The sequence below is a fragment of the Lepidochelys kempii genome, chromosome 8 (genome assembly GCF_965140265.1).
Source record: "Lepidochelys kempii isolate rLepKem1 chromosome 8, rLepKem1.hap2, whole genome shotgun sequence".
Taxonomy (NCBI): Eukaryota; Metazoa; Chordata; order Testudines; family Cheloniidae; genus Lepidochelys; species Lepidochelys kempii.
This window is the reverse complement of record NC_133263.1, coordinates 82,615,154-82,631,641: the sequence shown is the minus strand read 5'-3', so window position 1 is coordinate 82,631,641 and position 16,488 is coordinate 82,615,154. Positions and strand designations below refer to the sequence as shown.

The following is a 16,488-nucleotide window of genomic DNA, read 5'->3' as shown; positions in this document are numbered from 1 at the left end:
GAAACTGCAGCCACAAAATGCAGAAGTCTGGAGATCACTATACATGTACATAGCTCTGCAAATGAAGGCTTCCATGACTGGGGCACGTGGGCATTGCTGAACAGAGAGGCTTGAAAATAGAAACTGCAAACACAGTGCCCTAATTCCAATGCTTTCAGGCATCAACTCACCACCCAACATCACTTCAGCACCTATCTTATATGGAAAGAAGGAAACAAAATGTCCTTGAAGTGGCAAGGTGGGTGAGGTAAAATTTTGTATTGGACCAATTTCTGGTGTAAAAGACAAGCTTCTGAGCCACACAGAGCTTTTCTTCAACTCTGAGAAAGGTACTCTGAGCAGCATAGCCAAAGGCAAGATGGAACACCTTGTCTCTCTAATATCCTTGGACCAACATGACAGCTATGCATCATACAATACTTGAAGTGGCAGTCATCTGAAATGCACATATAAAGAAAGGAATGAGCCAGATCCTCAGTTGGTGTAAATTGGTACTTGAGCTGGTCAAACATTTTCAGATTTTCAAAATTTAGCTACAAATATTTTGCAAACAAATTTTGAAAATTTTCACAAATTTATTTTCCTGTTTTTCAGAAGGCTTATAAAGAGAGGTTGACTTTTTTTCAAAAATTCAAAATTTGTGAAAAATGCCAGGAAAATTTGTTTTCCTTGTTTGACCATCTCTAATCAGCATACCCATCTGGTTATTTGATAGCCTCAGGCCTTTTAAAGCTCTAACTTGGTTGAGCCAGTTCTATCTTTACCTGTGCTTTGAGAGGCAATACTACAGAATCAGCACATGCTTTCCAGTTAGTTTCAGCAAGCTGAACCACAACCACTTGCATATCGACTTTGGCAGCAGCAGAGTTAATATATGCTGTGGCTTGGTAACCTTGATTTTTGTTGTCACTCCTAACTGCCCGAGCCACAATGGTGAGTCCAGGTGGAAGTACATCTCCCAGGAAATTGGGCTGAAAAACAAAACAAAAGTGGCCATGCTTAACTGCACATGTATAGTCAATGGTGAACATTGGATTCATTTAGTACTGCACTGATTCCAGTACAGCAGTAGAGAGCCTGGTCTGGTTGAGAATGAACATAGTTCCCGATTCTTATTGTTAATTCAGTGTAATTTTGGTGGGTTATTCTCCTTTTTTATCTCAGTAGAATAAAGAATTTTAAAAGATGCAGTTGTCTTGACACAAGATCCACGCCTCACTTAAGACATATCAATGGACTTATTAAGATCTTGTGTATTATTTTTAATATTTAATAGATTTCTAGAACACTTATTGGATATTATTACCACAGCAATATATTCATTCAGAAGCAACTCCTTTGAGACATAATGAGAGTTGTGAGTTCCTTATTAATTGGAGTATTCACACAATATTATGAATCCTTTGGATATTTCACTATGTAGTTGCGTCAGGCTGGTATGCTATTATTAAGATACATTTACTTGGAATGGATTCAGAATACCACACTACGGATAGTGAACGTTAGTGAGCTAACCAGTGCTTAAGGAAATATTTGTATCTCCCTAAAAGTAATGGATCCGTTTTACGAGCACATGGCCAGATTTTGTCTCTGTTACACTGGATGTACACTGATGACTTCTGTGGCTCTACTCCAGACAGCAAGACTAGGATTTAACATTTAAATGTACAGGTGGGTTTTTTCATAGTTCTCACTGAATATGTAAATTATATAGGACACATGCCTAAGTTGTGTTTTTCAGTAGAGCTGGTTGAAAATTTTCTGTCAAAACACTTTGTGATGGAAAATACCCTATCAATGACATGGCAATTTTCCCCACAAATTTCAATTTTGGAGTTTCCATTAAAAAATTGAAAATCTTTCCATTTCTAGCCACCCAAAAATGAAACTTTTCTTTGAACGTTTTTGACTCCTGAAGACTCCAAAAAAAAATATTGAAACATTTAATCAAGAAAGGAACTTTTAACATCGTTGGTCACAATTTTTCACAGGAAAGAAATCATTTCTGGTTTCAAAAAAGGTCTCCCTGTCGGGCATTTTCTGGGGAGTTAACGACTCATTGGGGTTAATGGCTGGAGGCAGAGGCAAGGTCAACAACTCCTCTTACGCGGTCTAGTTCCTAGGCAAAGAGAAAATTTCACCTCGTGTGCAAAGCTAGAATCGCTGCTGCTGCTGCTGCTGCTGCTGTTTCTGCTGCTGCTGTCTCTGGAGCTGCTGCTGCTGCTGCCTGATGGAGGGGAAGATGAAGATGAAGATGAAGATGAAGATGAAGATGAAGATGAAGATGATGATGATGATGAGCTGCTTGACGACACCTGACCTGGAGTCTGGAAAAGAGAAATAGGTAAAAGACGGTGGGACAAGTATCTGGCCAAACCCAGCTCTTATCCTGAAAACTCCCTCTCCTAACTGGAAGCTCTTGCGGCAGTAATCAGCTACTACGTCACACGGAGGCACCGAAGCCGTGTAACGGATCATTATAAAACTAGAGCCGGTTAAAAGTGTTTTATTTGTACAAATAAGAGCAGGATTTTTTCATTACAAATTTCACAGAACAATTTTCCTATTTTGTGACCAGCCCTAATAACAAGAAGTTTACAGGAAGAGTCCATAAAGCCGTCACATTATCCTCCTCGTTTCAGGGCCTCCTTAGAACTCACCTCAGCTGTGATGCACACAGAATCTGCCTGCTGGTAACGTCTAGGCAGGTGGCAAGCTCTTATTACGGTTGTTGATTGTCTAAGAATTCTGCACATAGCTCATCCATGCTAAAATATCGTATTATTTTGTTATCCCTAGTTGTAGGGATAATTCTTCAGTGGTCACATTAGTAAAGTGACATACCATATATTGTTTTTCCTTTGCTTATTTTGAGTGCATGTCTCTCCTACACATCTCTCTATAAAGATCCTCTTCTAGACTATCTTTCTCCTCACTGCGTAGAAACAACATGCACCAAAGTGCCTCCTTCTTTTGTATGTTCCTTGTAAGGGTATCCAGGATGATGATAAATAAGAAAGGGCTCAGTGCTGATCCCTGATGCACTCCCACCTTTACCGATAGTTCTTCTCTTTCACCACTACAAAGTTCTGGCTGTTGATGTTGCACCTACATATATGGCTTGAACAAGCTGCTCACAAAGTTCTGCATCATTTTCTCCCTCATACACCTCCAGGTGACTTTCCTGGGAACTTGGGCAAAGATCAATGAACACTATGTGAATATTTTCCCTCTTCTCTCTGAATTTTTCTCACTTGCTGTGTCAGTGCAAAATCAGCATCTATTGTCAATCTTCCTCTCAAGATAATAGTATTCAACAAAAATGATTAGGGGGCTGGAGCACATGACTTATGAGGAGAGGCTGAGGGAACTGGGATTGTTTAGTCTACGGAACAGAAGAATGAGGAGGGATTTGATAGCTGCTTTCAACTACCTGAAAGGGGGTTCCAAAGAGGATGGCTCTAGACTGTTCTCAGTGGTAGCAGATGACAGAACAAGGAGTAATGGTCTCAAGTTGCAGTGGGGGAGATTTAGGTTGGATATTAGGAAAAACTTTTTCACTATGAGTTACCTAGGGAGGTGGTGGAATCTCCTTCCCTAGAAGTTTTTAAGGTCAGGCTTGACAAATCCCTGGCTGGGATGATTTAGTTGGGGATCGGTCCTGCTTTGAGCAGGGGGTTGGACTAGATGACCTCCTGAGGTCCCTTCCAACCCTGAGATTCTATGATTCTATGATTCCTAGCATGGAGCCATATGCGTTTGCTCTAATACCTGCTTCACTTCTCAGTGTAATGATCATTAAAGAGAACACTTAAATATTGGACCTACCGAATGGGACTTGAAGACGAGTCGGTACATTTCTGGAACGTGCTTTTCCTGCAAAATTCCAAAACAAATTATTGCCGGCAATGATACAACAACCGCCACACCACAGTCACCTGGGATACATTAAAAATGGTTACCCAGTCTGCAGAGGAGTCATAGCTGCTGCGACTGGCATATTTAGACTTCGCATGTTTCTTCTCCTCTTTTGGATACGGCTCCTTGGAACGCTTCTTGGCATCATAGCGAGTTTTATCAGCACTTTCGCTGCTGCTGCTGCTGCTGGGTCCGCCGGAGGTGGCTTCACTGCTGCTGCTGCTGCTGCTGCTGCTGCTGCTGCTGCTGCTTTTCCCAAATGGAGATAACGTCTTCCCTTTGGTTTTAGAACGCCCTTTGCTGCGGGGCCCTTTCTGCTCATATCCTTGATGCCCCTTCTGCTGTTTCTTGCTTGATGGGCCCAATGAAGAGTCAAAGGAAGCTGCATCCTTCTTCTTCAGATTTATCTTTGTGGCCCTAGGCTGAGCATCGCTGCTGGATGAGCTGGAGCTACTGTTGCTGCTGGAGGAGCTGGAGCTGCTGGAGCTGCTGGAGCTGGATGACGATTTTCTGTCTTTTCGGATTCGGAGTGATTTTCCCTAGTCGAAGACAGGAGCAGAGAAAGAAAATTATTATTCTGTTCGCTGGCGGAAGTTTTTAAGTAAAATGCTCTGCTGAGAGAAAGAAGTCTTTCTGCTGTCCTCCACAAAGCAAGGTCGAGTCCCCCAATAGAGACTTCATCTCTGTTTATAATATATTTTAGTGATGTCCACACGGGATGGTTCTCTAAACCAGCACATTTAGACGAGAATGTGTAGAAGGTATGGCGGACAGAATTACGCATGACTGAAGTTAATACGGTATGATGTTATTTCCTACACTATCTAAAGTACTAAGTTTGCCTTGTTATTGTCACTTTATTTGCTATTAAGAGTTTACCAAGTATGTGTATATTGTCCCCTGCAAGTCTAGAAGTGTATATATTATATAAGTACCTGGGTCTGGACTGTGGGATCATCAAGGATTTTCTTCATTTTTTGAATTGCCTCTTTGCCGGAAGCTAGTTCAGTTTCTGGGTCTTCAAATGTTACCAAACGCACCATTTTTGCAGCAGCCTGAGCACCTGCTTGAATTGTTACTTGTATTTTCTCAATTGATGACTCTGTATGGACTGACATGACATGGCAACTATTATCACTGTTACTGGTTATTGTTATTAATAGCAGGAGAGGATTACAATAGCCCAGAATGTGCCAATTTCGGCTTTTATATTGTATGTGGGAGATAAAGCAACATTTTTTTGCAGGTCTATTTGCATTTGGTGAAAATGGCTATTTTTGGTATTTAGTAACTTTGATAGTGTGTCATGCAAATTGAACTTACATACATTTTTCAGTGTTGAGCATGACACTAGATTCATTTCAAGTAAATAAAAAATTGCAGATAATCCAGTCAGCACATCCAGATCACTGGAATAAATTGCTTTTTTGACCAGAGTTTATTGGCGGTGCCTTACTTGGCAACAGCTGTGATAAGAGAATTACACATTTGTTGCCATATGGGTCTTGACAAATTAACATGAATTTCTGTGTTTATATATTAATTAATTAGATATTGAGCTTGCCGCTGGACATTTAAAGGATTGTCCAGAGTTCATGCCACTAGCCTGGGACTTGGGAAATCTTTGTTCAATATCTTCCTCTGCTTCAGATTTCATGTATGACCATGGGCTAGTCATTTAGTCTCTCTGGGATGTTGTGATGATAAATATATTAAATATTGTAAGGTGCTGAGATACTAAGGTAATAGGGGTCATGAAAGTGCCTCAGATAGAAAGACAAATATTTATTAGTTTCTCTCAAGACAATAGTATTTACCTGGTTTGCAGGTAAGTTTAAAAGCATTCTCCCCAACCAGATAATAGAGAGGAGCCTTTCTGATAAATGCAGCATTCACACTTTTTATTTCTGCGCAAAATTCAACTCCAAATGTACTTGCATTGAAGCACATGGAACGAACAGATGATACTTTCTGTTGGGATGATTGTCCAGCTGAGTAGATGCTTCCTGTTGAAATGATTTCTGAAGACAGTCTACCCTATTGTGTAATAAACACATGTCAATGTTAGATTCTCTGATGCTGATAATAAAAAATATAAACAAATTGTTAAATCTCCTGTTTTAAGAATAGATTCCTGTATGTTTTATAAGGTGATTAATCGATTTGCTTGAGATTCTGGTGGTCTGATATGGAATGACCCTGTTGTCAGCTGGTCAAATTGGCCATGTCATATCATGGTCAAGTAGGCCATGTTATCTCATGTTTAGGGTATCTAGTTAGAATAGAAGGGTTTAAGACTGGAAAATGGAGTTCCACCTAAATGTGCTAATTATTTTATTTTGCTTTGTTTGCTCAGTGAGTCAAGCTGTGTTCACTGAATCCCAGTATCTCGGTAACCCTATAATGACTGTAGAAATGCTAGACAAAAAGAAATGTATAGTATGGAATTCTGTCCTACCATAAACATTGAGCCAAATTGTGGAGCCCTTACTCAAGTCAATGGGGCTTTTGCCTTCATAAGGGCCTAGTAAGGACTACAAGTTTCATCAGCTAAGAAAGCCACAAAGATCTCCTAGATGGCCAAAGTGGATGCTTCCCCTAAGCATTCCATACATGGCAATCAATGGTTCCAAAGGACCCACTGAATTACAGTTAAGAGGTTGGAACTAAATCTGTGCAATGAGATTTATGGTTTCCCTGAGCAATGAAACTAACACCTAAAGAGAGAGAACTATGAGTTTCCACCAGCCAGGTACACAGTGCCTCTTTAAATGTAGTAAAAGGGTTACAACCAATTTTACTTTTTCAGAAATGAGTAAATACTTCACATTTTTGTGGACTGCCTGACAAGATTCCTCAGTCATCAGAGGCATACTCTAAAAATAGAGCTTTTAATGGTAACTCTTTCTTTTGTAGGTAAATTCCGACTATGCTGCGAATTGTTCAAGTTAGGGTCATCATTTAGTTACGGTTTATTTAGCGGCAGTTCAACAGTCAGGGCCAGATTCTGTGCTGCAGCTCTCCACAGACTCAGCAGAGAGGCACAGACTAGGAGGATTCAACTTGTTTTAGTGCCACAGGGGCTGCTCTATCTTATATACTCCTGGGGGAATTCTGCGCCACTGCATGCATGCATAACTAATGAGTCATGCATATTTTTAATTTTTTTGCGCTTAAAAAAGCTTCGGCTGAAAAGTTGCTGCAGTTCTGCCTTTTGTCCACCAGAGAGTGCTGTGGCGATAGAACACAACAGTAACTCCCAGAAGAAAATAACTTCTGCAGTTCTGCCTTTTTCCCACCAGAGTGTGCTGTGGCGATAGAAAACAGCAGCAGCTCCCAGCCAGCTAGGGAAGAGAAAGAGCCTGTAGAGCCTTCTTCATAGAGGGCCAAGTCAGGAGACAGGGGCTATGAGGAGACAGACAGTATGGGCGCTGGTGGGGTCAGACAGGGGATCATAAGGGCTAGTGGGGAAGGATCGACTGGGGCGGGGGCTGAATGGGAATGGAGGCACATGGCCACAGAGGAAAGGGAGGTGCAGAGCCACATGGTGATGGGGAAGGGGGTGCAGAGCTACATAGGTTCATAGGGTGTCTGAGTGGGGGCACAGAGACACATGGGGACGGGATGGGGGTGAAGAGCCACGTGGAGATGGGGAGAGTGGGTATCTGAGTGGAAGTGGGGGGACACATGTGCCTGAATGAATGGGAGAGGTTAGGGGTCAACCAGGATGTATATGGGGGAAGATCCCTAACAGTCCCTCTCCCCTCCCCTCCAAAAAAAACCCCTGTTCCATACTTTTCCCACCCATACCCAACAACCCTCTAAGTTCACACCCAAGCAATTATTTTATCTCAGCAATTATTTTCCTCTCACTCAGATCCTCCGTTACCCCTGGCTCCTTCCAGCCTTTGCACTGCTTCTGAGGGGTGCAGGAAATATGGTTCTGTATTGTAGTTTAAATGAATTAATACTCAGAGTAATAATACAGACGCTCCCCAGGTTACAAAAGAGCCGACTTACACAAATTTGCACTTACAGAAAAAGCTCCATAAGCCAGAAATAGGATTTTCGAGTCGCGGAAATTTTTGTGTAACGTACGGGTGTACGTTTCTGACTTATGCAAAATTCGAGTTACACAAGGCTTTCCAGAACGGAATGATTGCGTAAGCTGGGGAGTGTCTGTATGCGTAGTAAGTAATCTCTTTGTCAAAAAACATTTTCTGAATCTTTTGCTGTTGTCTGTTATAGAAATACTTGCTAAAGGTATTTTGAAATAAATGACCAAAAATAATTGAAACTGGTGTGATTATACTGTGTTATTTTGACAAATAAAATATGCAGAATTTTAAAATATCCGGTGCAGAATTTTTTATTTTTTGGTGCAGAATTCCCCCAGAAGTACTTATAGCAGCCTCCCTATGATTGCCTATAGGCTTTTTCACAGCAAAGCACTATGGCCACTCTCCTTTGGATCCCCATCCCACCCAGGAGCCAATTGCCAACATACCCCTCTGGCAGAGGCTGTGAGGGGTTCAGTACAGTGCTGTGTACACCATCCTGTGTTGCTCTTACACTGGAGAAATTCTCCTTAGGGCCATTGTGCCTCCTATACGTTACTAGAGCATCACGAAGACACTGGAATAGGAAGCCCTTACTGAAAACTGTGTCCCCAAAATGGAATTATATTCAGTCATTTGACTTGTCACAAAAACAGACAGTCATCCTGAATCAGAAATGCCCCATTCCTCAACATCATATTTCATTTCTACCTGTTGAATAATCCAGCCATTGCCTCGTGGAACATTTTGTGACCCCCCTGCTAATTTACAGGAAGGCTACATGAGAGTTATAATGCATTTAAAGGGTTGTGGGCCTTTCCCATAGGAAATGCTAAAATTAATTATTCAACAAAATGCTATAGTTTCTAAAAACAATTATTTTAGCCTGACACTGTGATTAAATTCCAGATTTCTTTACTATTGGGTTATTTTTGCCTCAATGTTGTACTTGATTCATTTTGAAAAAAATAACACCAGTCAGAAACCATTAATACAAAATTCACTTCTGGATAAAGGAGATAATCTTACACTGATCAAAAAAACAAAAGGAGTGTTCAAAATCCAATATGTGTTACCCTTATTTTATCACTCTCGCCTGATGCGGAACCTGAATCGAAGGACAGCTTCATTATGTCAGGCACTGCCTCAGGTAGAAGAACCGGCGTCATCTTAGTGGCAGCTAAGTCTTCAAGATTTCGTGTAACAGCATATGTCTTAGACCTGAAGAATAAACATGAAGGGGAATGTTGTATCAATAAGCACTTCTGAGGAAAAAATCTGAATTACATCTTGTGGCATGTACTTAGCAATAAACATCCTACCTTGCAAATTACTTCACAGATATTTACAGCAGTCATCCTGCTAGTGAGATTGTCAAGCTCTATAAAGGCTGCAGAGAAATGTAGACCAACATTTTCAAAGTTGGGTGCAAACATTTAGGCCCCTTTGTTCATACTTAGGCTCTTAAATATGTGGCTTGATTTTCAGAGGTGCTGCACACCTGCCTGCACCAATCATTGAAAGCAGTGGGATCTGTGCATGTAAGCACATTGGAAAATGGGGCCACTTAGTTTGGTGCCTAGCTATGGATTTAATTGCTTAGCGTTTGGCTCCCATGTTTGGAAATTATGGTCTTCTTTTTAATTTTCAAAAAGAAAAGGAGTACTTGTGGCACCTTAGAGACTAACCAATTTATTTGAGCATGAGCTTTCGTGAGCTACAGCTCACTTCATCAGATGAAGTGAGCTGTAGCTCACGAAAGCTCATGCTCAAATAAATTGGTTAGTCTCTAAGGTGCCACAAGTACTCCTTTTCTTTTTGCGAATACAGACTAACACGGCTGTTCCTCTGAAACCTTTTTAATTTTCAAAATTTTACATAGCCTAGAAAAGACACACTTGGGATACTTGTTACTAAATGGTTACTTCATTCTCTCTTTTTTATCATTAAAATAATAAACACCAGGGAAAGTATGCCATGAAATGTAAATTCTTGTGTGACATATATTAACAATGCCGTTGAAGAGAGGCACCAAGAGTCACCTGAATAAGACATCCGCAACTTGCTGCAACTGCATTATTGCTAGAATCACTGCTTTCCCCAGATCATCAGAACTTTATTTACATAGTAATATTCGGTACAGAGGTTCCTAAGATGTGGTCTATGGACTGCTGGTGGTCCATGGGCACTTGGATCTGGTACTAGTAACGTGGGATGAGATTCTGTATTGCACCTTTCAGAGGCTCAGAATGAGAGGGGGGCTGAGGTGGCTTTAAGCCACCTTTGTGCCTTCCCAATCCTGTGCTGCTCCATGACCGGGAGAATCCTCCTCCACCCAGATGTGGGGCTTTTAAAGTCTCTTTACACCTCTCCAGCCCTTTTACTTGGTGTAAGGGGGCTCACACAGAGATGAGGATCTTACCTCTGGTGCTTGCTCTTTATTTCTAGCTGTTTAATAACATTAAAATACAACTAAAAATACCTTATGTATGCTCCTAACGTTTCTTTTTCATGTCAGCAATAGCTGTAGCTACCACAGGGTTGTTATGGGATTGTGAATGAGAGGAGGTGGCCTGCCTGACTGCAAATGGAGAGATGGCCTATGAGATGATCTCTATTATAATGAGGTCCACACTGTGTGAAAGTCTGAGAGCTCTCAATCTCCCCTATTTGAAAGGTGAATTTGTATTCATTTGATGGTGCTCTCTTCCTCTTGAAGACTGTTGCCATGCTGCTGTGCACTGTAAAGCACACAATTGCACTTCATGTGGAACACCTCAATAAAACATGTGTCACCCAGGGGGGCTTTGTTTGCTTTTCCTGCTCTTCAGTTTTAGATAAGGACATGACAGCAATGCTCCATGCCGAGAGTGAGTAGAACCTTGAAGAGTGGAATCTGAAGTGAAATATTCTTCCTAACAAGCGGAGTGGATAAAAGAAAATACAAATCAACATGCAATTCAGATGGCTCATCTGGATAAGGGGGACAAAAGAAAAAGCAAGTGGCTTTTATTTCAGTCCCATTCAATAATTTAAATGACCACTGAACAGCAGGCTGGGTCTCCAGGCACAACGCTCTCCTATTCCTTTTTTTTTTTTTTAAGTATTATTTTTTTATGCCAATAGTCTACTCCTGCCACCTAATGAAAGCGGCAGATCAATTCCTCCCTGTTGTGCTCAGAGAGCTGACAATGCAGCTGCATCAGAGGTGACACGTGTCAATGTCTGCAGAATCACACAGCACAGTAAAAACAGGCTGCAAGAGCCAGCTCTGGCTCTTTAACAAGAAAAAAACCAGTTACAAAGAGGGCCTACAGCTAGGGTATGAAAGAATCTGTTCTCTGTGATCCTCACACAAGGGAGAAAATAAAAGGGAGATTTTTCCAATATATGTATTAGTGTATTCTTGGATAAGAGAAGAAGCTGTTCATTTATCTGTGATATAATAGCAGCCAAATTCAATATGTGTGTGGGCGGGGGGCTGGGGGGGCGGGGGCGCAATTCTGTTGAAGTGGGCTCGTTTATGTCAGCAGCGAGTGTTGTCCTAAGTACTTAGCATAGGGGGAAAAAAGAGCTATATATAAATACGTTTCATTATTAAAAAAAGTCTTTATTAATTTTAAAACAAGGTTATGACACTACCTATAAGAACTACAAAAATGATACGCAAGTAACAAACCTATGGCCAAATTCTGATCTCATGTGCACCAGTGAAAAGCCAAAGTACCTCAGCTGAAATCCACAGAATTACTCCTCATTAATACCAGGAAAAATTAATTCAGAATCTGGCACAAGAATGTTACAAAAATAAAGTCTTGAACAGGTATGGCACTTCCCTCCCACACGCGCACACCACATCTCCCAAGCAATGTCTTGCACCACACATTGGCATACTTGTGTGCTCCTTTCTAGGAGAGTGAAATTATCCCATGTCACATAAACTTCTGCAATTCTGTCATTAATCTTATTTATAAGAGGCTCCTGTGAAGCAATGTCTGCCAGGCCAACATACAATTTTTTAAAAACTGGGACACAGCATTATTCAAGTGAATGTATATATTTCAATAGCTTGTCATTATGAATATGAGATACATTTTCAAAGTGTGTAGTGCATTCTCTGGCATCTCTCCATATATATACTTTAAGCACAAGGCTCTGATTTCCCCCAAAGCTTATTTACATTTCTTCCTGTAAATGTTACAGGAAAAAATATGTTTTTAAGTGGCCATTTGCTGGCAAGCTGAATATAATACCAATAAATATGCAAAGCCCAATAAGTGTGTGAAAAAGGTTTTAAAAATACCTAGGATTTGTATTATTTCTCAAATTCAGTTTAATTTTGATTGGATTGGATTGAAGCAATGCTTTGTATTTTTCATGTAGTATTATTAATGGGTAGTTGTGATATGTGTTGAAAAGGGAGTCTGAGTCCTAAATTTACCGTCTTGTCTTGGGGCTTCAGTGTCTTTATCATCAACACTTTAAACCAATTCTTCAGAAGTCAGTGATTTCTCATCTGGGTTTTTATTTGCTGCTGGAGTCTCATGCATCTCACAATTCTCACAGATATAATGTACCAGCCTTGATAATATTGAACCAGATTTTCCTCACAGTTACATCCGCACGGAAGTCTGGTTGCTCTCAAAGCATGGGTGCCAGGAGATAGTAATGCTAGCTTCCCCATGCAGCCAATTATCTTGTCACTATCTGTAATGTCACAGTAAGGTCTCAGTGCAGGTTGGTTGGACTAAGTGACCTTTTAAGGTCTCTTTCAGCCCTGTGTTTCTATGATTCCTAGTTAGCTCACTACTGTGAAGTCCATAAAGGATGAGTCAAAGTGCCATATTGTAAAATATAGTTTAATTATGAAGGCCGCTCAAAAATGGTCTAAAGAGCAAACGCTTCCAACTTCTCAGCTTCCCCTTTAGAACCATTCCCAGTGGTTTCTTTAACAGAGGCTACAAAGCTAACTAGGTAAACAGTGTCAGAACATTTCCAAAATATTGAATCCAATAGATTTCTTATAACTTGACAGGAAGCATTGAATTATTCAAAATATCATGCAAAACAAATACATATTAAATTAAGGTTTCCTGCTAATTCTCCATATATTGGCTTAATATTTATCCTCTTACCTTTAAGATTTTACTTGTTTCAGAAGTACTTTGGTGACATGGTTCAATGTTCTGTTCTCTAATCATTCCCCTTATGTGCACATTGTTTCATTCTGAGTGCATATGCCATTACTCACTTGTTTTGTAGCATAGTTTTGAAATGCTTTTATAAGCATAAGAAAAACTGATGGTGGTAAAACTTTGCTCATCTTTGCTAGAGTCTATACCATTAATTTAAATGTTTGATTAGGCATTATCTAATTATTTCTATCTAAGATTATTTCAGGTGACATATAAATTACTGTGCTGTGATACTTAGAGGTGAGCAAGGGGAAGTGGTTTGAATAGGAATTCTAATCCCACAGTCCTAATGCTGGCTCACTTTCTGACCTGGCTCACATTTCTGTGTCTCAGTTTCCTTTTCTGACAGACAGGGAAAATAACTTTTACTTGTTTTGCAGGAGTGTTGTATGTTAGTTAAAGTTTGTATAACAATTTGAAGCTCCAGGTAAATGTTTAGCATTATTATTAATATTCATTATTATTATTTATTTCTTTAATATTCCCTTTAACCTGTCCCACACTGGGACCTACTGAGCGTGTTTGGCATAAATATCCCTTTCTAGCTGAATTCAGGAACAGACATGTGGTCCATGCAAGAGACTGAACAAATAACTTTGGGCCATGGCTCCTTTGAAGCTCTTGCACAGATAACTGATGATCTGTCAACTGTGGAAGAACTCACCCCTCTGTTTAGGCACCTGGAGTGCTTCCTGAGCATGCTCACTGGAACCCCCAAAATCATTGTGGGGAACCTGGTTATGATCACTCTTGATGGAGTGAAAGATTCATCCTTGGAGGAGGGTGTAATACAGAATGCCTAAGAAGAAAGTTTGTGATCATAACAGGGAGAGGGGACTTTTAAGGGCAAATAATGATCAGCCTCCATGGCTGCTAAACTGAAGAGGCCTGCAGAGCTTCCAGGAGCCAGCAGCCATGAATGCTAACTTCAGGGGGGTCAAACACTGAATTCTTTTGTCGCTGCCATATTCCTAGAACAGAAACTTGTTAACATTTCTGGGCATTGTAGATTTCTGTTGGTGGTGGCACTTTTTCCTTTGTGATGAATTTTCAGCCTGGCTTTCTGTGTTTTTTGAATGTGAACATTTTCCTAAGCTTTGGTCTGCTGCTTTGATTCCTTGGACACACTCTTTTTTTATTCCCTGCCTCTCTTTGTATTTCTATCTGTTTTTGCCTCTTTGGCATCGGGCTACAATAGTTTTCCAGAGTGTTTTGCAGTTGCATGCAATGGTAGTAAATCAAGTAGACCTATGAGGCAAGAAGATCAAATGCCCACCACAGGAAAACCAGATTAAAACACAAGAAATGCCAAATGCTGGACAATTTTAAAACACTGAATGTGTGTGTGTGTGTATGTGTGATTAGCAATGTGTTCCCATTATAATCAATGGGATTTATTCTGCTTAAACCTAACCTTATATTGTGTAGTTATTTGAGAGAAAAATGATGAAATGAATGTTATAAACAGCTTGGGCCTAAAGGTGGTTTAAAAGAGAAAAGCAAGTGAAGACCACTGGAGAGAAGTGGCATTTATTTAAGCATAATTTTTGATTCAAGGCATTTATTCTATAATAAGTAAGTAATGCCGGAGAGTGCCAGTCAGCCAAATTATTTGCATGGGGTGATTCCTAAAAAGGAAATGCATTTTATTTTCAAAAGATTCCTTTCTGCATTACTACATAGGAAGATAATATAATATCACCAAACTGATATAACCTGATATGAGAAAGTTCAGAAATCCCAATCGTAAAACAGATGCAGCTTACCTTAGAGTAATGACATCAGTTTCCTGGCTGCATGGTGGGATTTCCAATTTGAAATTCTTATCCTTAATATTCACAGTAGCTGCAATGTTCATAGGGAGATTTACATTCACTTTAGCATGTGCCTCCAATCCAGCTTGGAACAGGTGTGTATTAGTTCCCATTACAAAGATCATGTCCTTGACCATGCTGAAAAATTAGAACAACATGGTGAAGTTGCATGCATACAGTAAAGAGTTAACAGATACTTACAACTGCCCTGTGCATTTGGAAATATGATCATTTTATTTTCTACTAAATTTTTACCTTAGGGTCAGCTTGGATCGCACTTTAATATTGGCATTAAGTAAGTCAGCCAGTTTGAAATCGGAACTTGGAGTTGGTGAAATCTGTGCTTGAACTATTGTAAAGAAAGAAAAGAACATGAATCCATGTAAAAAATACCTAGAAGTCCTGCATGCCACTTGCTTTTCAATTTGCCTTACCACTTCCTGCAACATTTGTGAAAGAAGCATGATACAAGCTTGTCTCCATTGGGAATCCAATACACGTAGGCACAATGCGACGGATTTCTGCAGACAACAAAGCTTTTGACCACTGGATCCCTACACCACTTTGAAGATGATTTATGAATCTTTTTATTGAGGGAATTTTTTCTTCTGGTCCATACATTGCCTGCAATTATAGATTTGCCCTGTTTAAATAAGTAGAACTTGAATAACATAGTACATGTCACAAATTATGCTCCAGGAGAAAATCTGCCAGCAGTGATAATAATTACTGTTGATCAAAGTTTGAACTTATTGTACATGATCAAATCCTTACAGCAAAACATCTCATGAGTGTAAAGTTAAAAAAAAAAAAGGAAAGAGAAAAAAAAAGAAACAGTATTTTAAGCCGTTTGATCATGGGTCTGAAGGTACTATCAAAGAGCTACCTGCAATAGAGTTTGCATGGAATCCTTATCAAGTGCACCAAAGAAGATTTCTTGTCCAAACATCTTCATGTAGCCTGCCGCAAGAGGTTTATCACTGGTCTGTGCCTTCCAGTCAGAGAGCTGCGTGACAAGAAGTTTGTTAGAATGTTCCTGGCGTTGGTAGGATTAACCCCTTACTACATTTTTTTCCTGCAAACGCACCGTTTTCAGAACTTCCCTCACATCAAATGCACTGTCAGAATCACTGTCAGGTAAGTGTCTTTTCGCTAACATCTCCTGCAGTCTTTCAGCTCTCAGTCCCACCTGTGTAAAGAAGTAAATCATAAATGAAAAAAGAAGTGTGGGAGGGATAACAAAACAGTGATATTAATCAGAGAAAAATTGTGGGAACGCCCATTTACCTCCAAAGGTTCAGCAATGTGTCCAACGAAATGGGCCCTGAATTTGGACAATGCTATTGATGGGAATATGCTGCCTACATTATTCAGTGTCAAAAATTGGGCTGCCATTCCAATCATAAGAGACTCTAAAGAGAAAGGAAAATATACAGTAAAACGCAAGCTCAGTTAGTTTTTAAAACCACAGAGTGCAGACTGTATCAATTTACTTATTGCATA

At 40.1% G+C, this 16,488-nt stretch overlaps 1 protein-coding gene across 1 annotated transcript in view; it reads right to left on the bottom strand.

Annotated features, from left to right (window-relative positions):
* The window catches only part of LOC140916576 (vitellogenin-1-like), a 44,489-nt gene that overhangs the window by 9,369 nt on the left and 18,632 nt on the right, over window positions 1-16,488 (bottom strand). Inside the window, exons 14-26 of the mRNA XM_073358233.1 lie at window positions 16,273-16,397; window positions 16,073-16,174; window positions 15,872-15,991; window positions 15,420-15,609; window positions 15,241-15,334; window positions 14,938-15,123; window positions 9,053-9,197; window positions 5,736-5,955; window positions 4,854-5,029; window positions 4,315-4,457; window positions 3,829-3,895; window positions 2,142-2,315; window positions 765-971 (exon numbers count right to left, since the gene is read on the bottom strand). Of these exons, the coding sequence (XP_073214334.1) occupies window positions 765-971; window positions 2,142-2,315; window positions 3,829-3,895; window positions 4,315-4,457; window positions 4,854-5,029; window positions 5,736-5,955; window positions 9,053-9,197; window positions 14,938-15,123; window positions 15,241-15,334; window positions 15,420-15,609; window positions 15,872-15,991; window positions 16,073-16,174; window positions 16,273-16,397 (1,949 nt within the window). The remainder of the gene's footprint in view (window positions 1-764; window positions 972-2,141; window positions 2,316-3,828; window positions 3,896-4,314; window positions 4,458-4,853; window positions 5,030-5,735; window positions 5,956-9,052; window positions 9,198-14,937; window positions 15,124-15,240; window positions 15,335-15,419; window positions 15,610-15,871; window positions 15,992-16,072; window positions 16,175-16,272; window positions 16,398-16,488) is intronic.